The sequence below is a fragment of the Bactrocera tryoni genome, chromosome 2, assembly GCF_016617805.1.
Source record: "Bactrocera tryoni isolate S06 chromosome 2, CSIRO_BtryS06_freeze2, whole genome shotgun sequence".
NCBI classification, from domain to species: domain Eukaryota; kingdom Metazoa; phylum Arthropoda; class Insecta; order Diptera; family Tephritidae; genus Bactrocera; species Bactrocera tryoni.
This window is the reverse complement of record NC_052500.1, coordinates 4,612,146-4,633,002: the sequence shown is the minus strand read 5'-3', so window position 1 is coordinate 4,633,002 and position 20,857 is coordinate 4,612,146. Positions and strand designations below refer to the sequence as shown.

The 20,857-nt window shown below is 36.3% G+C and overlaps 5 protein-coding genes across 8 annotated transcripts in view; 2 read left to right on the top strand and 3 right to left on the bottom strand.

Moving 5' to 3' along the window:
• LOC120767903 (trans-1,2-dihydrobenzene-1,2-diol dehydrogenase) overlaps positions 1–14,761 on the bottom strand; it is a 240,011-nt gene extending 225,250 nt beyond the window's left edge. For both annotated transcript variants that reach the window (XM_040094249.1, XM_040094250.1), the window contains exons 1-3: positions 14,124–14,761; positions 13,695–14,053; positions 12,059–12,324 (exon numbers count right to left, since the gene is read on the bottom strand). In XM_040094249.1, the coding sequence (XP_039950183.1) occupies positions 12,059–12,324; positions 13,695–14,053; positions 14,124–14,493 (995 nt within the window). In that variant the 5' untranslated portion in view covers positions 14,494–14,761. The remainder of the gene's footprint in view (positions 1–12,058; positions 12,325–13,694; positions 14,054–14,123) is intronic.
• On the top strand, positions 53–8,383 carry LOC120767898. Of its 3 annotated transcripts, none has more exons than XM_040094241.1 (6): positions 53–182; positions 304–714; positions 2,753–3,621; positions 3,895–5,171; positions 5,262–5,867; positions 6,186–8,383. In XM_040094241.1, exons 3-6 carry the CDS (start codon positions 2,910–2,912, stop codon positions 7,251–7,253), a joined length of 3,663 nt encoding a protein of 1,220 aa, XP_039950175.1. In that variant the 5' UTR covers positions 53–182; positions 304–714; positions 2,753–2,909; the 3' UTR covers positions 7,254–8,383. The 3 variants fall into 3 exon arrangements, with proteins under 3 accessions (XP_039950175.1, XP_039950174.1, XP_039950176.1); XM_040094240.1 differs by adding an exon at positions 793–830 and having other exon boundaries at positions 53–714; XM_040094242.1 differs by lacking the exon at positions 304–714.
• A 76-nt stretch (positions 14,762–14,837) lies between the features above and the next one.
• LOC120767904 (trans-1,2-dihydrobenzene-1,2-diol dehydrogenase-like) lies at positions 14,838–17,608 on the bottom strand. Its single transcript, XM_040094251.1, has 5 exons — positions 17,506–17,608; positions 16,618–16,860; positions 15,635–15,926; positions 15,318–15,564; positions 14,838–15,253 (listed from the first exon to the last, which is right to left on the bottom strand). Exons 2-5 carry the CDS (start codon positions 16,817–16,819, stop codon positions 14,996–14,998), a joined length of 999 nt encoding a protein of 332 aa, XP_039950185.1. The 5' UTR covers positions 16,820–16,860; positions 17,506–17,608; the 3' UTR covers positions 14,838–14,995.
• Positions 17,609–17,948: 340 nt separating this feature from the next.
• LOC120767905 (transcription termination factor 4, mitochondrial) lies at positions 17,949–18,978 on the top strand. Its single transcript, XM_040094252.1, has 2 exons — positions 17,949–18,086; positions 18,143–18,978. Exons 1-2 carry the CDS (start codon positions 18,024–18,026, stop codon positions 18,953–18,955), a joined length of 876 nt encoding a protein of 291 aa, XP_039950186.1. The 5' UTR covers positions 17,949–18,023; the 3' UTR covers positions 18,956–18,978.
• The window catches only part of LOC120767902 (trans-1,2-dihydrobenzene-1,2-diol dehydrogenase-like), a 66,188-nt gene continuing 64,295 nt past the window's right edge, over positions 18,965–20,857 (bottom strand). Inside the window, exons 2-5 of the mRNA XM_040094248.1 lie at positions 20,072–20,326; positions 19,714–20,005; positions 19,382–19,628; positions 18,965–19,305 (exon numbers count right to left, since the gene is read on the bottom strand). Coding sequence (XP_039950182.1) covers positions 19,030–19,305; positions 19,382–19,628; positions 19,714–20,005; positions 20,072–20,326 — 1,070 coding nt within the window. The 3' untranslated portion in view covers positions 18,965–19,029. The remainder of the gene's footprint in view (positions 19,306–19,381; positions 19,629–19,713; positions 20,006–20,071; positions 20,327–20,857) is intronic.

Sequence of the window (20,857 nt, the reverse complement as noted above, 5' to 3'; positions counted from 1 at the left end):
TGCAAAAAAAAAAATTTTGAATAAATTCTATAGACGCGAAAAACTATAATAAATACAAGTTGTTTGAAAAAAATAGCAAATCAATAAATGCAGCATATAACCAAAAAGTTGAGCTGCAGTAAAATTTTCGTTGGCCGAAAATTGCGACAATGAAGAAGCTGTGAGTCGTACCACAAACTACCGTAAGAAAATTTAAAGTTTTATTCCAATGAAACTGCAACACCTGAGCAGAAAAATATTAAAAAGTCGTATCAAATTTAAATGAAATAATCAATTGAAAAGTGACAAAATATATTTTTCCAGCAAAAGGTCGAAAAAGTGTCAGAAAAAAGACGTGCGGTTTAAAAAAGTGAAACGTCAGAGCCTAAGTGAAGTGAAAAATCGGTGTAAGGGAAGCTCGACACATTGTACGACACTTGCGCTTTTTGCAGGATAGTCTTAAGTGATCGCAAAAATATGAGTGATAATTTATGTAAATATTAAAAGGCTTAATTAAAGGAATTTCACGAAATGAGTTAACATCCGCTGATAAATCAAAATCCCGCAGCACCGCAAGCAAAGTTCACAAGCGACGCAAATATAAGACAGCTGTTCTTAAATTTAATCAAATATTTTTTGGCAAAAGCCGTAATGAATTTCTATTGTAGCGGGTGATTTAAATAGTAAAAACTTTGCATATTATATTGGCAAAAGGAATAAATAATTTCTCCGAAGGTATGTACATATAAATTGAATGCAATTAGCTTTACTCTAAAATGTTATTGTACTACATCCCACTACTTCTTGTTTTAGTATTACCACATCAAAACCACACACCAAGTTCTCGGTTGGTAGGTAAATTTCCAAATTATTTTGAAATTATCCCCACATTAATTGAATGTTTTCAAATTTTTTTACATAAATAAGTCTGTTCAACATTACTTTTTAAGCTTTTCAACATTTTAGATGTTTACGAAATTTATAAGAAATTCATTATTTAAAAAAATATTTGCTTCAAATAACATTGTGCTCGCTATTATAACTGATGTACTTAATGTGTATATTTCTCCAGCCATCAATACTAATTAGTTTCAACTTTTCATGGCATCTCATGCAAATGAATGGCACATCAACCAAGCCGAAAGCACTTTGTATAGAAATTTAATTTACATACGTACATAAATATCAGTATCTAAGCCTACCTGTCGACGACTTCTTGCAATGCCCATCATAAATTGATCTCAATGACAGGCAGCAAAAAACCTTCATTTGTTTTATGTGAGCTTTGAAATTTAAAGAAAGTATATAGAACTTCAATGTAGTATACATATACACATTAAATGTTTTCTTATTGCTCAAGCTATTATAGTTTTCAATATTCATACCTATAGTAACTTCGTCCGCCCCAATACTCTTGCTAAGTTGTGCACATACACACTCCCCAGCTCATGGGACGCCTGCATTGGCGCGCATTGCACACACGCACATTGTTATTTGTATCCACACATAAAAATGCATCACCCACTCTTTTTTATTTATCCGTGCAATCATTGCAGTTATCACTAGACTACAACTATCATCGTCAGTCTGCCGTAGCAAGTAGCATTCATATATGTATTCTTATTTAAAAGGAGAGTGCACATTTATTACATATTTTATGTTTGTGTGTGTTTACACACAAGTGGCATCTACCTTTTCTTTTTGTTATTTGCAAATGTGTTGATATACTTACATTTATACGACTTGTTTTTATTGCAAAGTACATCAGACAGCTGCATTTCTACCGAATTACTTTCTACACTGCTATCAGCAAGGATAATTAATTTATATTTAATGTACATATTTATAACGAATTGAAAAAACACTGCGCAATTAATGACGTAAGTAGGTCTAGCTAGGCTGTCAAAAGTTATTATGATTTCAAATTAATTATTTCATAACTATGGATAATTTGAAAATATAGATTGTCAGCGAAAACGGTTGCAAGGATGCGCTATATTGTTATTATGATTTGCAAAAACTTCATTATGCTATATTTATTGAAATACTATAATAGAATCCAGACATTTTACACACAAAATAATGTTGTTATGTAATGCTTGGACTTTCAGCAGCTTCCTTTGTGTATTAGTAGGAAAATTTTGCTTGCCGGTCAAAGTTGGGCTGTCTCCAAATTACACCAATTTGATTGTAGCAAAAGAGTTTAACAAGCTAAATTAATTCGGATATGATGGTGATGTGGCAATCATTGAGCAGATATGAATTCAAGAGTTTTCCCCTCACACAGACACAACGTTAATCATAGAAACGATTATTTATCATTTTACTGCCCCGGAGAATGAATTATTTTCTTTGTAGGTTAAAAATGATTAGCCGAATAAAAATTTGGGTATGTTGCAATTACGTAAGAAAGAACCTTAGAGCAGTCCATTACGCAGGCCGGAATATTGTGATCGAACGTCTCAATTATTCCCGCATCGGAATATATTGGAACGAAAAAAGCAATGGTCGAAAACATCGCTGAAATAATTTGTAGGAGTTGACAAATCTTGGACGAATAAAAATCCGTTTCCGTTCCGGTTACATAGATGCGATTGTAGTGGAAATGAACAAATAATGTTTTTTAATTTAGGATGATTTATAAAAAAATATGCTTTGCGAGTTTACGTTATTTAAAACTAACAAAAATTTCTCTAATACAAATTTTTTGAAAATTATTTTTCAAATACATATGTATATATTCCAGTAACATGCTTTTTTTTTTGTTTTGCAGATGCGATAGGCTAAGTTACGTGAAATTCTCAATATATTAGTAACCACGTCAAGAACTTAGTGCCGAAGTCCAGAAGGATTTCTGCAGCTGCAGCTGCTAAAGCAGCACAGTACGTTAGACGGGTCTTACTTCGCTAAACGTTATTCGCACAGAGATAATGTTTAAACCAATCAAGAATTTCATCAATTATATTCAGAAGAATGCAAGTGGCAGTGCGATATTTGGCAGCTCTACGACAATAGCCGACAGCGAAACCGAACCAGGTGCCGAAGAGATTGTCACCGAAACAACAAAAAACATTCGTGTCGAAAGTGAAGCGACACGAGAGCAGAGTGCGAAAGACGGTCGTGTAGTGGAGACAAAAGTGGTTTCTAAACTTTTGAATAAACAAATAGAGAACAAAAACATGAAGCGCATAGAAGTGAATAAATTAAGTGTTATTAATTGTAAAAATGCAACTGTTGAAGTGATTAACGGTAATGAGCCGAAGGGCATTTCAGTTTATGATGGTGACGAGTGTGATGCCGACGATGACATCGAAATGCAGATAAAGAGCAGCGTTATGCTGCGGCCACCATTAAAACGTGCCGGTTCTTTGGTGGAAAATCTAACGGATGAAGTAGATGGTGAGTTGGAGGACGTGCAATCGCAAGGTTCCTTACATGAGTACAATGATGCCATCGGCATTGATTCACAAGATGAATATGAGGAGTATCAGCAGGAAGGTGCAGAGGCAGTTTCACTGCTCAGCGATGATAGAGCAGCCACTGGGGGAGAGGATACAGCTGACGAAGAATTTAACACTGAAGAAGAGGACGCTGGAGACATATTTCTTGAATTACCGAGTGATCAAGAGCAGCGTTTTGAAGGTAAACTATAGTAGAAATTAATGAAGGGGATGATATTGATTTTATCGATATATTTTTTGAGAATCGGAGCTAAATGCAGGGCCTAAGTTTTGAAAATTAGAATTATGTGTTCTTCGCATTAAAACTTTATCACCGCAAACCATATTTACTCCTAAATCTTTATCCCTACGACTATTATTGTCATTGTTCACGTACTGAATTAAATTTTAAATTAACGTCCTAAAAATGTTTCCGAATCGAATATTAAGTTTTAAAAATTTTTGAATATTTCAGACAGTGAAATAATCGTGCTAAACGATGGGGACATAAACTCTTCAACTGTGTCCGATGTGAACTCGGAAGATCCATTAGCCATCGATGACTTCACACAACCATCGATTTCGGGCATTAAGGATATGTCGAATCCTTTAGATTCCTCCACTCATGATGAGGCCTCCACCAGCGCCGATTTACTTTGGATTACTATAGACGACCTAAAGACAAATACTATAACGCCAAATGCAGAAAAAGACTTACCAAGTGAGGCACGTATTAATACGCCTACAAGCACACCACAGCGCCTGCTGCCCACTACGACAATGGGCAAAGAAAAACGCAATAGCACACTCGCTGCTAGTAGTAGTGCTGGTGCGACAAAGCTAAGCGACCAACGTGATGAAAATGCCGAAGAGTTGCGTAGCGACGGCTCCGACTCGGGGCTGGGCAGTGAAACATCGGCGCTGCAGACAACGCTGAACAGTCTGGCCGACACCAGCCAGTTGACGGCGCCCAACGACAGCAGTGCCGTCAATACGCCCACAGTTAACAGATCCAAAGTAAGTACGAATAATGCTTGCAGCAGCAGCGGCGACAGGTGCATTGATGCTGCCAATGTAACATTCGTAGACGGTGCGAGATCCAACTCCAGCGCTATTGTGCCTGTTGCTGTTAGCGCCGCCTTGCCACCACTAGCTGCGTTAGCGAAACCGCTGCGTTCGAATTTGAAACGACGACTCGAGGAGGACGATGCACTCATCGACGCCGCACACGAAACACAGCTGGCTACAACCAGCGTGGGTACGCAAGTGAAAAAGCTGAAGCGCTCGATTAATTTCGAAAATGTGCAAGTTTACTACTTTCCACGGCAACAGGGTTTCGGTTGTGTGCCCTCGGCGGGCGGTTGTACGCTGGGCATGGGCGCACGTCACATCGGCTTCAAAACGCTTACACTGGCCGAACATGCCGCCGAATTACGGCGTGCGCATCGCTTGCAGCTGCAAGAAATTAATCCACGCGGTTCATCGAGCGATGACAGTGAAGAGTCCGAAGAGGATTACTTAAGTGAGGGTAGCGGCTCCGATTTGGATGCCGAATCGAATGGCTTTCTGCAACCGGTATCGCCGAAGCAGCGGCGCGCATTACTCAAAGCGGCTGGTGTGCGCAAAATCGATGCTGGCGAGAAAATCGAATGCCGCGACATACGCAACTCACGTGAGGTGTGCGGCTGCGCGTGTGTGGAATTCTGTGATCCGGAGACTTGTGCCTGCAGCCAAGCGGGCATCAAATGTCAGGTGAGTGAACTGTATAGATTTTCTTTGCATTTAAAAATTATCATTGCTAATGCTTACATTAATTTTGGAAATAATTTGCACTCACTTCAGGTTGATCGCGCCATGTTTCCCTGCGGTTGCACGCGTGACGCTTGCCTCAACACAGTGGGCCGTGTTGAATTCAATCCGACGCGCGTACGCACACACTTCATACACACAATTATGCGTTTGGAAATGGAGAATCGCCAACAACAGAATCCACCACTCTGCAGCACGATGAGCAGTTACAGCTTGTCAGCCGCCTGCGCTACCACCGCCACCGTTGTGGGTCCACACACCAGCGCCCTACCGCCTACGCCATCGTACGCCAATACGCTACCGGGCAGCTATTATGCCATGCAAACACAATCAAATTATAGTTCGGGTTACGCATCGCCCGCATATCCAAGTGAAACGGCTGCCAATTACTATCAGCAACAAAGCACCGCCACAGCCACCCATTACAGTGCAGTAAGCTCTAACGATTTGCAAACGACCGCAGAACAACAACAACAAAGTTTTCAATTGGACACATTGGATGCGGGTCTGTTCGCGGGCAGCGCGTCGGCAGCCACAGCGTATGGCGAAATGATGCCGGCTTACAGCAGTGCGGTTGGTGTGTCGGCCAGCACCGGCTCAGTGAGCGCTTATCACCAGAATGTGACCTATTCAACACAGGTAAGTACTGTGACATGAAATTGTCAAATTAGGGTTTATTCCTTTGTTTTTTATAAACGGAACTTTCGAAGAAGATCGTTATTTCGGTCCGCTGGTAGGGTCCGAACTAAATAATACGCTCGAAGATTATAGCATTATACCATCGGGTCCGTACAGGTTACTTAGACCCCACTGGGATCAAGTCTCGCATGTCTGTTACTAATTAAATACGAGCCTTGATACTCAAGAATAACCCTAAAACTTTCAGAAATCTGAATTCTTCAAAACTGTAACAATACTTTTTTTTATTATCGGACGATTAAATATTTACCATTGCAGGTCTCCACCTACACTGCCTATCAGCAAACTACAAGCGCTGGCGGCTACCTACCGCAGCACAACCAGCAAAGCGCAACCGTGGCAGCTGCAGCGCCAGCACAGCCAACCCTAGCGCCACCACCAACGACCTACAGCTCTTGCGCCGTACCATCGCTGCCACCCTACGGCACCGCTACCACAACCGCAGCAGCAGCGCAGTATCAAGACACGAGCAGCTATGCGCTTGTCGACACCACAGCGCCCAGCTGCATTAGCATGGAGGACAGCGGCGGCAGCGAAATGGGTAGCGACGCAGAAGGCATCAACCACATTAACAACGCCACTAAAGGCAGCACCAGCATCATCAGCAGCAACAGCACAATCACCATCGCTACTACCAACAACAACAATAATACTTCCTGCAAGAAAAGCGATACTAATACGCACATCCCAGCTGCTGAGGATTGCGAAAATGCCAGCAAAAGCGACATTAGCGCTGACAGCGACAGCAATTTCATACAACTCAGCACGCCGATTTCCAGTGCAACACGTCTATCACAAATCAATGATCTACTACAACACAATCGCCATACAACCGCCACACTGGTGTCCGTCTCACACACAACGTGTTTGAACGCAAATGGCGGGACCAACACCGTCGTCAGCAGCCGTACCGTCACCACCGATTGTGATTACAGCGACAGCAATAGTCAAGATGCGTTAAAAAGCGAGACCTTAATAGAGGTGAAGGCAGAAAAGGTGGAAGTCGCTATACAAACCAAAACAACACAAGGCACGAACTCAATAGAGTCGACGCAAAGTTGCGCCGCAAATGCTACACCCAAACCAAGTGTGGAACCCGATAAACCGGAAGCATTGGAAGCACCGCAAATCGCTAGCCATAATGCCACAGAAAACATAAAGCTACCGATGGGTGTTGATGTCGATAGCATTGCTGCAACAAGCCACAACACGGACGAGCTTACTAAAACGCTTAGTCAAGCGGTTGCTTCGAACGGAATTGGTAGCGCAGCTAGCGACGCCGAGCAAGCAGAGAACAGCACTGTTGTGACTGCAACTACAGTCTGAGCTGCTGTGACGGTTGCAGGCGCACTTCATTTGGTCAGCAATTAAGAAGCGAAAGGTGGTGGCAACACAAACACAGAGACTCTCAATTATCAGATGCTTTGCAGGCAGTCACAATCACACACTTGCGTACACCCGCGTCACTCTTAGCAATTTTTAAGACAAGACTTGATTTCTATTAGCCTCTAGTTGTGGTAAGCATAAAACGGTATGAGGAAAAGTACATTGGCAGCGTATGAAACGAAACAAAAAAATTTAAGCGCATTTTCGTAAGTGAATTATGCCGCTATCGAACGTTAAAATTGAAATGACATACATATATGAAAAATATTTACAAAAAAAGTAAAAGCAAGAAACAATTATACTTATAAGCTAAGCTGACTAGCAGCCGAAATGAATGAATGAATTTTTTGTAGCCAAGCAACAGTCTGCTTCGATAAGTAATGTTAAGTTTTTCTTCTTTGTTGCACTCACTACTCACACGAGATAACTTATGTATAGAATTTGTATAAAAAACAACAAGACACACACACTATCACACACGAAATTAGTAATTTCCAACACTGCATTAACAGTTTGAATTATACATACCTATATAATATATACTATAGTGTTAATTAATGTATAATATATAATTATATATATAAACCAGTTCATATTCCTTTTTAAATTATGGCTAATAAATGAAAATACTACTATCTATAATATTATGCATATGTGTGTTAAAGCAATGTGTGTGTGGTTATGTAACCTCCCTCAAATTTTTGTTGGCTTTTCTTTTACGTTTTTTTATGTTTATTTAAATTTTTTTTAATTTTATGTGTGTTGGCAGTGAATTCCATATTTAGCTAGTAAAGCAGCAAGCAAATATAGCTGTGGAAGGCATTTGAAGCTCAGTAAATTATTAAAGACGGTGAATTTTAAAAATATTTTTCATTTTATGGAAAAAATAACGGAATTAGAGTAACCTCACTTTATAAGTTTTCAACTTCACCTTGTTTGAACTCACCATAAGGCAGCTTTTTTAATCGATATATTTGTTTTCCATTTTTTGGAAATTTTAATGACGCATTTAGCAGCAAACATTAAGAAAAAAATATAAATTTGTTTGGTAATATTTTCCTTCGCAGCAAGGTTAAATATCTCAATTAACCATAATGCTTTTCACTTTAAATTTTTTTATTTATTTTTTTATTTTTTACTTAATTTTTTTTAGTTTTTAATAACATTTTAGATCGGTAGAGCTCTCGTCTGAACTTCATTCACATTACTCTTTCTCGTTTTTTTTTTTTTTTTTTTTATTTTTATTTTATATTTTATTTTTATTTTTATTTTAATTATTTTATTTTATTATTTTTTATATTATATTATATCTTTTTAAGGACACAGGGTGTTTAAAGTGTACATAACCTCCATATTATTTTTCATTTATTTATTTTTATTTTTTTCAAAAAATATAAGAAGCCTCTATTTGATATCAAAATCAAATTGAAAAAGAATAATGAGCTGAATATTTGAATATCTTCAACACAAACATACACAAAAGTCTCTAAACTCTGCCTCCCAGTGTATTTGTAACTTTTTAAATCTACCTCCAAACCTTAAAAATTATTTTATTCTTCAAATTTTATTTAATTTTCATTTTAAAAATTATATTTTTTTTATTTGATTGTTATTTTAAAAATTATTTTTTTTAATTTTTATTATTTTTATATTAAATTATTATTTTTTAATTATTATTTTTTAATTATTAATATTTTTTAATTATTATTTTTTAATTAATATTTTTTTTTTATTAATATTTTTTTTAATTATTATTTTTTTAATTATTATTCTTTTATTAAATTTTTAAATTTTCGCTGTTCTCCTCTGCCTCAACACACATCTTTATTTTATTGTATGTACATATGTATGTAAGTTCTAAGTACTATTGCTTCCAACTAATTAGGCTACCACCGTTAGGCTACGGTAATTATAAATTTTTGTTTCAGATTATTAGCATAAGCTGGTCTAAATGAGTTAACTGATAATTATTACTATTATTATTATTATAAAATTATTTTTGCTGATTGGGGTAATCGGCGCAATGACACGATTTTTGAAATTAATAAAATAAGATTTCTGCTAAAAATATCATTGCGTTTTGTGTTCATTTTTTCCTTTGTTTTGCGGAATATTGACATTTATTTTTGTTAGTTTTTGTTTCTCCTGATTATATATAATTATAAGTTTTATAAACATAATATTAATTAAATAAATGTGTATACATAAAGTAAATTAAAAATTTTAATTTATTAAATTGAAAATAATATATTCAAAACTCAGTTACAAAATAACTTAGAATAGAAAATGTATCGGGTCGTTCACTAAGTAATTTCGTTTGATGACAACAGCAGATATTGCTGATATTTTCGCAACTAACTTCACACTTAACCGATTTGCCGTTGTATATTTGAATAGTAAAGCTTATATGACAAAAAGAAATATTTTTTTGGAATAATTTTTGCTTGGTGTTTGCTTATTTTCGAAGGTGGAAGATCGAAAACAACAATTTCGGCATATTCTACTGTTTTATTATCAAAAGGGTTAAAAACGCTCTTAGAGCAAAGGGATGATGGGTATGGAAGCAAGAAATGATGTGTGTGGAGAAGATTTGTGGACTGAACGCTAACGCCAAAATTGGTTTGCAAACTTTCGTTCCGGCAATTTCAATCTAGAGGAAGCACCACATCCTTGAAGGACTCTTAAAGCCGATGAAAATCATCGAATAACAGCTTGAGAGAATGAACTGAATTTGCTACCACACACACCAACCATATGCTCCAGACTTGGCACCTTCGGACTATTACTTGTTTTTGTCTCTACACATTTTTTCTATGGGAGAACCTTCACCTCAAATTAGGACATCAAAACGACTCGGATCAGATTTTTGCCTGAAAATTTCAAAAATTATATGAGCGGCGAATCAATATCCTGCCCGAGCGATGGCAAAAGGTATTGGATCAAAATGAATAAATAATTTCATACTTGTAAAATGTTTTACATAATGAAAAAAATTGTGTTTGAATTGCACAAAAAACAAAAGAAAATACATACTTAGTGAACGACCCAATATTAATTAATAATAGCACTTATAACACTAAAAAAATTAAACGTAAATATATGTATATTAAAATGTATAATTAAAACAATAAATAAAATTCAAATACAAATAAAATATAAAAGAAAACATAAATTTAAATAATAAAAACTAAAATAATATATAAAAATCCTTGAGAAGGAATAAGAAATAAATTAAAACATAAATATTAAAATAATAAATAACAAAAAATAATAATGAACAATTTCTTGGGAGATTGTACCGTTGCCTTCTTTAATAATCTATATAAAATTTCATTCAGACATCTTGTTAAATAAAAAAATTGTCTATACAAACACTGGATTTTGATCGATTTGGCAAAAAATAATTACATAAGTTTAAATAATATTTTTTAAAATTAATGAAGAACAAACTGTAATAAAAAAATAATTATTACTAAAAATAAAATAATTAAGAATAAATAATATTATTTCAAACTAATGAAGAATAAAATGCAATAAAAATAATATAGAATAAAAAAATTAAGAATAAATAATATTATTTAAAATTAATGAATTAAAAAATATAATTATAAAAAAAAATAATAATTAAAGCATAAAATAATTATTCGAAAAAATAATAAATATTAAAAAATTTTAAATAAATGTTATTACATTTCAAGCAAGTAATTTTTTATTGTATTAACGAACTAAGATTTTCATAATTTTTTTTCTATATGAATCTTACATTATTTAAAAAAAATATATATGTACATACATATATGTATGTATATCTTGCCATTCAACTTTGCAGACTGCCGATTGTGCGTTAAATCCTTTTATTTTGTTTTTTTTTTTTACTTTTATTTATTGTATGTATGTATATACATATGTATGTATATTATATTCTACCCTACAAATTTAAATTAATAAAAAAGTATTTATTACACCAAATGAATATTTGTTCAATAATTATTATTTGTATTACTTATGAAAAATTTAAATATTTATAAATCCCACACACACATGCTTAAGTAAATACAAAAATCTTTGTGTTAAGCAAGCTGTATTTTAAGCGAAAAATACCGTAAGGACACACATGCGAATTTGAAAATGACTCATAAAAACACACAGACATACAGCAATTTGTATATACCCACCAACACACATATAAGTAAACCCCTAAGGGAATGGGGAACACAATTTCCAATAAAAGCAAATAAATACACTTTAAAAAATTCATTTTTAATTTACGAAATTGGCTACTTTTTTAGAAAAGGAAACAAAAAATAATCTCAAATCAAGGCAAAGTCAAAAATACATACCTACATACACTAAGCTTTGTAAATATATTTAAAAACGTAACTAGGATTACGTAGCAAACGATTACCGATAACAACTAGCAATTTACGTAGTTAAACTAAGTCTTTGGAGAATCAAAATTAAACAAAAACTTAAATAATAATAAAATAAAAAGCATAAAAATCTTAAAAGTTACTACAGATTAGCGTTAAATTATCAAAGATACTGCAAAAACTGCGTGTAACGGTAAACGTTAATAGATACAAAAATAATTTCAACACCAAGTGCTGACAAAGCGATTTATCTAGCTACTCAGGCTGTAAATAGTCACTACAACAACAACTACTTACATACATATATATTTATGTAATTCATGAGATTCACGAAAAGAAACTCTCAAAAACTAATTTCAAAGAACTTTCACTTACAAACTCAAACAAACAATATCGTCATAGTTAACACCAATTTGTCTGCGCATCTGCTCGGCGATTTGTAGCAACTCGAGACTTTGCGCATGCGTAAATAATGGACATTCGAGTAGGCGTTTCTCTATGCATCTGCGCACTTCTTCGGCCTCATAGCGCAGGCCACAGGCGTTTGTGTGGTTAAATTCATATTTTGCGGTGGGCAATGGCCAAGTTTCGTTGACATTATTCGGTTTCGTTAACGATGTGCAGCACCAGTAGTTATTGAGCTGTAAATGAGAGGAAAAAAGAGAACAAAAATTTTAATGAAAGAGAGTAGAAAATTTTTAAATGAAGGCGCGCAAACATGAGGAAAAATATGGCGGCAGGGAGGGTGAAAAGTTGAAAAAAAATATCACAAATTTTAAACATAATAATATTATTTTTATGGCAACCCTGGATTTGAATATTTTTATAAATTTACTGTAGATTTGCACGCGTATCGCATGCGCAGTTGCATGTAGTAATAGTAATTTTTGGTAAGAATTTATGAAAAATCGACTTCCAACGCCTGAAAGTATGCTTCTAAAAATCGAAAACATGGACTAAAAGCCAATTTCAAATTAAAGAAGGCATTACCATTGAATTAATTGTAAATATAATTTAGTAATTGTTGAAAGATCAGTGAAGTGATAGTAGTTGTTGTAACGGCATAAAAAATTACGTAAATTGCCGTTCCCATGATCGTCGAGCCTAGGTAACCGGAGCCGACTCGGTTTTATATCTGGCTAAGAACTCCCAACTCGGCACCTTGCATCGAAATAACTCCACGAATGTTTTCCGCCGCTACAAAAACAAAAACATACACCAAATTGTATGGAGATATCCTAATACTACTTCGCCGGATATAAATTTTAGCTTGTTGCTGATGGTTGTGTTACGATATTAAATATTCGACAAATAATTGTGCTTAATACTATCGAGTTGACAGTATTTGGACGGATAAAAATCCGTTTCCATTCCGGTTATGTTCATCCGACTATCGTAGGATGGGACTAAAAACGTTTACACAACTGAATTGTGAAGGCATTTTTCTGGATTCTGTATGCTTGTTGCAGCTCTCTGCTCGGCTGTGGAATCGTGTGCAAAAACTTAACACAAGTAACTGTAAAGGGAGGATTTTTAAACTATTGAGTTTCGACAGCAATAATTTTGACTTCAAAGACAAAGTCGGCGTATTTTGGGTTGTTACAAGAATAATATTTTCCCATTAAAAGTTTTCGATTTTAAGTTGTATTTCACATAACCTAAAAACCTTATTTCCATATTATAACCGACATTTCACATTTGGAGGTCATGAAGTCTTAAGCTGCCACTTATCTCATCTCTCATCAATATTTAGCAAATAGTAATTCAATAATAACATACTTGTTGAGCAACAACAACAATCCCATCCATTAAACAACACAAAGAGATAAGGCCGACTTCGTCACAGCACATATCTAAACAGTTGAAAGCTATTACCGCACATAAGTGGAATATATGTATGTATGTATTTACCATAAGTAGCGAGCCGGTACTTGTACCATTTATCAATCAATTGCAAACAAAAACAAAAAATCACAATTAAAGTGGATGATAAAAGCATGCAAGCACCAACCTTTATTTCACCCTTGCTGCCCAATAACTTGGCGCAGTTTTCCAAGTTCTCCAAACCCGAAATGAATGCAGCCAATTTGCGATTCTGACCATAATCCAAAATGAATTCACATTCCACATCGACACCAACATTATTCATCTGAGCATTACACTTAACATGCAGCGGCGCACAGCCGTAGATGAGTTGTGCCAATTGCAGCGCATACAAGCCAAGTTCCAGCGTGATGGAGCTGCCCAGTGAGCGCTCCACATACGCTGGACAGCCGTGCTGCACTTGTATGTGTGTTATCTCGCCAACAGAGTCGGACTGCAGCAGTTCATGGAGGCGTGCATAGCTGGGAAAGCAGCGCGACCACATGCCTGCAGCACAAAAAATAAATAAAATATAAATTAAATTTCGCTCAAATACTCTAGACACGCTTGCACACACCTTCCATCAGGAACACATTGCGCTCCTTTGCCACCCGGTAGAGCTCTTCGGCTTGTGGCACACTCAAACACAACGGTTTCTCACACAACACATGCTTGGCGCGCTCCAACATTAGGCGCACCACACGATAGCGATAGGCATTCAATGTGCCCACGAAGACCACATCGACGTCCGCGTCCAGTGACAAAGCGTCGAAGCCGTCATAGCACTTTGGTATTTCGTGACGTTCGGCGAAATCGCGAGCACGTGCCATTTCCACATCAGCCACAGCCAGCACGGTATGCTGGCTGTCCTCGATGGTGGACAAGGCGTTGACGAAGTCGTGCGTTATGCGAGTCGCTGCGGCGATACCCCACTTAAGCACTGGCATAATGTTTGTATGCGGATGTTTGTATGTATTTTTTGGTATATCTTTCGCAGTTATACGCTAGACGGCCTTTGAAAAACTAAGCAACACCATTTTACACGCTGCAAGTTAGAGGCGTTGGACTAATGTGATGCAACTGTCGGTTGTGCCGTTATCAATGCAAATAATCTTGAGTACTGCATTAATGTATGCATTAGCACTTCAATGTATGTACATATGTATGTACGTAAATTTGATTTAAATTTATTTTAGTGTTATTGATTATGCACCAACAACAAATTGCGCTGTCAGTTCAAAGTAAAAAAAAAAAAATATATATATAGTATAATTAAGGTTATCATTTGAACTGTTTTTAGCAGCAGGTAATTGAATGCCAAGCATCTTTGTTTATTACGTGCAAAAACGGTAAACTAATTAAAGCACTTTACATTTTTTTGTTTGTCTCAAAGACATTGCTTATATAAAAATGTATATACATGAGTATAAAATAAATTCATTTACGTCATTATTGATCTTCGGGGAAGACTACACCGATTTGACGTCTGATGTCATCCTGTACTTTGGCAATAATCAAACTGTCGTTATGTGTAACAAACTCGTTTTCGATTTTACCGCTTAGAATGGTTTTACGTGTGGCCTCGGCTTCATAGCTCAAACCTTCAGAATTTCTATAATTTGTAGTAAGTTTAGCCTTTGGTAGTGGCCATTCCTTTTCTTGACCATCGACGTCAACAATTTTTGTGGGAGACCAGAAGTTATGGATCTGTTGTGTAAGTTAAAAGTGAATGTTGAAAACTGTTAAAATATACATTCAAAAAATAATTTACCGTAATTTGGCCTTTAGTGCCCTTGAAGATAGCTCTGTTCGCCAGCTCTTCCTTGGCGCCGAAAGTCAGTTTGCCAACGCGTCCACCCGAATATTGTAATTCGGCTTCAACATATTTATCCACGCCATCTTCGTTGAGTTCTCCCTTGGCAATGACCTTTTCTGGTGCTTCTTGGAAGCCCCATTGTGATGCTTGAATGGTATAAACACCCAAATCCAGCACGACGCCACCACCCAAATCTTTCTTACTACAAAAAGAAAACGCAATTGTAAAATAAAACAATGCATTGTTTCAATATTTCATATAATAACACTTACGTTAAACGATCAACACCACTCAAGTCGAAGCCGAATGCAACTTCCACTTCTTTAATTTCACCCAAGGCGCCGTTTTTGATTTGCTGGCGTGTGTACTGATAGGCAGGGAAGAAACGCGACCAGATTGCTTCCATAAGGAAAAGCTTTTTGCTTTTGGCAAGATCAGTCAGTTGCTTGGCTTGCTTGTAATTCATGCATAACGGTTTCTCGCACAAAACATGTTTGCCATGTTCGAGAAAGAGCGAAGCAATTTCCAAGTGCTGTGGATTCAAGGCACCAACATAGACAACATCTGTGGATGAATTCAAAAATATTAGTAATCGAACACTTAGCTGAGTCGTGAGTTCGAGCAATGATAAACTTCTTTTGATTTATATTCAATATTATTTTTTCAAATTATCACATTATTTGTATATGAAGCTTAAACTTCCTTAAGGGGCATATATGCCTAGTGTGAAATTTCTACTAAAATATGTTTGTATTTTTTTCATAAGTAGAGTAGCTTTAAAAACAGCACTTTACAATTTTATTTTAATTTTTAAATTTTTTCCCCGAACAATATTTTTTTGAATTTACTGCAATGTTACTCACGGAAAAATTATCCGATCACTAACGAATTGTTTGTAGTTTCGTATACGTTGTAATAACCTACCGGTTTCTTGATCTGATCGAAAATCGAACTTTGGTAGGCCTAAATCACCAAAAGTTTTTTCTTTTTTTTTAACTATCTCCTAGCAAAAATCTACACTGTAAACTTAAAAAGTGCTAATTACGCCATTTTAAGTTGAGTATGCGTTGAATTTTAATGAACAAGTACTAATCAAACAATATTTTAAGTGTATGGAAAAATTAACTTAAATTTGTTCGAAGTATGAAAATAATATGCACTTATAATGTATTAAAAATATTTCTTGCAACAATTCACTTCACTAATTTTATATTTTGTTTCACGGCAGCAATTCCAAAGCAAGTTTTTTACTCACCAACATCAGCAAATTGAGCCAATTCCTTGTAACTACCAAATGCATTTGGGATGTCATGTGTCTTGGCGAATTCTTCCGCACGATCCTTTTGACGTGCCGCTATGGCGACAAGTTTGTGATCACTCGCTGGCAGTGTGCTCAAACCAACGGCAAAATCGTGGCTAATTTTACCAGCAGATGCAATACCCCAACGCAAAGCCATTATAGTTTATTATATATTAAAGCGGAGTAGAAAGCTGTAAGCTGTTAGAGAATAAAGTTAAAACTGAATGAATTTACTCGAGTAAGTTTATTAAATAGCAAAGTAATCTACACCAATTGGTAAGATAATAACGCACACGTAGCATTTTATTGCTACTTTCTTTGCTATTCGGTTTTGTTGTTTTGAGATAAGGAGCGCAGCGCTCACTGATATAGTATGCCAACTAACGATATGGGCTTTTGAAATGACCCCTTCCGAGTAACACAATAAAAATTTATATATACTACTTTACGTGCACTTGCAAACGAACATATTTTGTTGCAAATTTTGATATTAAATATTAGTACAAGCATAGATCAATGAATTCGATGAATTTCACAACACCTTCCATAAACATTAATGTCAAAACATCTGAGTGGAAAGTTCCCCTAGATAATTTAATATCACAAAAAAAATTTAAATAAAAAAACGGCATGAAATGTTAAAACAACAAAAACAGCTGTAGATTATCACAACTTCAACCGGTATAGCGTACAACTTCTTTTCAAGGTCATTGAAAGCATATAATACAAACAGCTACATTAACTACTGCTAATTACTAGAATTGAACATTACTATACTTAACCTAATAAATTAATTTATAAAACAAAATGCTCTTATAAAAAATAATTTCATACTCAGCTTACATTTATGTTAACTTTACACACAATTAAAATCTATTTTGTGCAAATTTGATATTTTTCTGCTTCTTCTAACGAGTACGGAATTCCAACTTCACAATAGCATGTGCCAAAGAGATGCCAGAAGATTTGGTTTGAAGATCTTGCGTTGAGGAAATAATGGATTAGGAATCAATTTTTTTAGTGCATTATTTCGCGAAACCGTTCATGAAAAATTATTTTTAAATGTTTAATCCTAAATAAAGGATTTATTTTTAATTTTTCTCACAAATACCGTATCAAGAAAAATATATAATTTTAGTACCAATCTTTTTCAAAATTAAAATAAAAGAATTAAACATTTTTAATCCAAACCCTGATTATATCTTAATAAATGTTCATGGAGTAATTAAGAAATAAACTTTTGATTAATTTCTAATCAGCTGATTTACATTTAATATGATTGGGCATTCCTCTTGGTCAGCTGTTGAATTCGCCGGATTGTTACATATGTTCGCCGGCACTCAACAATACAAATAGGCGTAATGTTTCGAAGATATTTAATTAATTTCAAACAAAATGTGGAATTTATGCACAGAAATCAACAGGTAAACTATATGACAATCAATTCCTATTATTTTGCTATTAATGTTTTGCATATTAGTTTATACAACGGCAGTTGACGCCATTGCGGTACGTCGCTGCAGCGCCTGAGGAGCAGACACAACTGGAACAGTCGCATATTGAGGAAGCGGTACGTTTGAATCCACTGCTGTCCCGAGTACCTGAAGCGCAATGGCAAAAGACACATGAAACTTTCTTGAATCACGGCTTAAATACAAGCAACTTTTTGCGCATTGCCGTTGGCAATCCGGATGTGCTCGCACGGCCAAAACAACGTATAATCGATGCGTTTGAAAATTGGCGGAGCTGTCAATTCGGTGAGAAGTTGCTTTTCTTGCTGCTAACAAAATATCCAGAATTATTGAACGTAAGTGACGGTTTACGCTTACGCAAACATATAAGTTACTTGAAAACATTTGCGGGCACAGATAAGAACGTTTGGAAGTTGCTCATGAACTGCCCCGATCTTATGGAACAGTCAGAACATCGTATAGAAGAAAAAGTAAGTTATTTAAAAGAAGTAATGCGCATTGAAATACCCGAAATTATTAAATCAGAAGCATTGTCGAAACCATTGGAAGAGATACGTTGTCGACATGTTTTTCTGGAGCGGTTGGGTTTGTTTGTGCCACGACCGTTAAAAGCAAATCCAGATGAGCCTTCGAAAAACCCACGTTTATACCAAATAACCAACACATCGGAGAAGACATTCGCCACCAAGGTTTGTCATGTCACGCTGATAGAATTCGAGGCATTTAAAGAGTTATACGAGCGTGAATTGCAACGAGCAGAAGATGACGCTGAAGAAGGTGAAGATGAAGAAAGGGAGGGGAAAAGGGGATACAAAAAGTGAAATACATTGTATTGTTGAACATACAACTTGTTGTTTTAATAGACTTTCAGTTAATTTTTTAATTTGTTTTTGAACTATTTAAAGAAATTCGCCACTGCATCCTCTGTATAAATGACGCCCAGTTGCCGACGTATTTGATCCTCAATATATGATAATTCCAAGCTTTCCTTGTGCGTGAACAAATCGCTTTGCGACTTGTGCTCCGATATGCAGCGACGCACCTCTTCTGCTTCAAAACTTAGCGCCAAGCGGTTGGGAAAATACGTAGACAAATCGCTTTTAGGCAATGGAAACGTTTTTTCCGCACCGTTAACGTCCAAAATCTTCACCGGACACCAATAGTCCGGCACCTATTGAGTTGTTGTGAAATAAAAATACGAAATTACATACCTTGGTTTGTATCACAACAAACAACAGCTAGCTCACAGTTATACAGCCTTTTGTGCCTTGTATTACCGCCTTATTGTCAAAACGTTTCGTACTACTCAACATTATCTCTGCTGCACGTCCCAGACCGAATTTCATGCATATATTCGCCTCTTCATCGACACCATCCTCATTCAGTTTGCCATTGGCGGCGACGTTGGACGGCGCATAACCAAAGACCCACAATGCAAACTGCAGCGCATAGACGCCTAGTTCCAGTGTTACGCCACCACCGAGACTGCGACGCCTGCGAAAAAATACAACAAAATACGTTACATGTTGTTCATATGTTCATTCGAATAACTAAATACGAGTAGTTTACAATAACTCACATTACACGCCCCACCTTCTGCATGGGCAAGCCAAGTGTACACTTCACGTTGAGCACATCACCCAAGGCGTCCGCCTCAATCTGTTTGCGTATATATTGGTAGGCGGGCACACAACGTGACCATATGCCCTCCATGAGGAAGCAGCCTTTGCTATGCGAGTGTCCAATTAGCTGCAGCGTCTGGTCCTCATTCATGCAAAGTGGCTTCTCACAGAGCACATGCTTGCCGTGGTCCAGCATCATGCGACAGATCTCCAGGTGGAAGGGATTAAGGGACGAGATGTAAACAACATCTATTGGTGTCGGTACAATATACACTTTAGTTCTGATATCGATTTCCATCATACTTTGTTACTCACCAACATTTGGGCTGCGCGCCAATTCTTGAAAGCTATTGTAGACGTGCGGTATGTTGTGTTTGGCGGCGAATGCCTGCGCCACTGAATGATAGGTGGATGTGCAAGCGGTGACCACGTGATGCTGATATGGCAGCACTTTCAGTGCGGTGACGAAATCATCAGCTATTAAACTCACCGGCGCCATGCCCCAACGTAAAGGTTTGGCAGTTTCGGCATTGCTTTCGGCGTTTGGTTTGGCGTCGCGGCAAGGACATACTGAAAGGCACAGACGAAGTTTTTAATTAGACAAATTAAAGTTGTATACGTTTTTTCTATTGTCAAAATGAACTAAAATTCCTGTCGGAGCAAAATATCTTCAAAGTATAGACAAATGCAAATTCAAACTAAATCTCGGTATGCCAGATATGGTTAAGAAACGTTTATAATGCCCCATCCTATTGACTGTTAGTTTCATTAAGAAAGCTTGCTTATTATCAGAAGTACGTGCTTTAAAATTGACCTAGCAAAAATTTCAATTAGTGCTGGGAAACATTAGGATCCATAATCACCAATTGTTCCATTAATTCTTCAATGAGCTCACTATATAAACTTCATCACCGAGTTTTACGTTTCGGATAAAGCGAGGGAAGCAAAGAGACCTCCTGATCATACCCTCCCCTGACAATTGGGTCTACGAAACCGGAATGGACCCAGATTCATATCCGTCCAAGGATTGTCAACTCGGCAGCATTTCAGGGATGATTTCTCCCGCTACAAAAACAACAAAAATTTCTTGGCCATATGACC

Bases quoted from the DNA above. Each gene is read 5' to 3' on its own strand.
- LOC120767905 (XM_040094252.1), top strand. From the start codon at position 18,024: ATGTTTCGAAGATATTTAATTAATTTCAAACAAAATGTGGAATTTATG. The intron at 18,087-18,142 runs GTAAACTATATG...TTTGCATATTAG, and splicing joins TTATGCACAGAAATCAACAG to TTTATACAACGGCAGTTGAC.
- LOC120767898 (XM_040094242.1), top strand. From the start codon at position 2,910: ATGTTTAAACCAATCAAGAATTTCATCAATTATATTCAGAAGAATGCA. The intron at 3,622-3,894 runs GTAAACTATAGT...TGAATATTTCAG, and splicing joins TCAAGAGCAGCGTTTTGAAG to ACAGTGAAATAATCGTGCTA. The intron at 5,868-6,185 runs GTAAGTACTGTG...TTACCATTGCAG, and splicing joins ATGTGACCTATTCAACACAG to GTCTCCACCTACACTGCCTA.
- LOC120767904 (XM_040094251.1), bottom strand. From the start codon at position 16,819: ATGGCTTTGCGTTGGGGTATTGCATCTGCTGGTAAAATTAGCCACGAT. The intron at 15,927-16,617 runs GTGAGTAAAAAA...ATTCATCCACAG, and splicing joins GGCTCAATTTGCTGATGTTG to ATGTTGTCTATGTTGGTGCC. The intron at 15,254-15,317 runs GTAAATTATTTT...CTTACACAACAG, and splicing joins GCACTAAAGGCCAAATTACG to ATCCATAACTTCTGGTCTCC.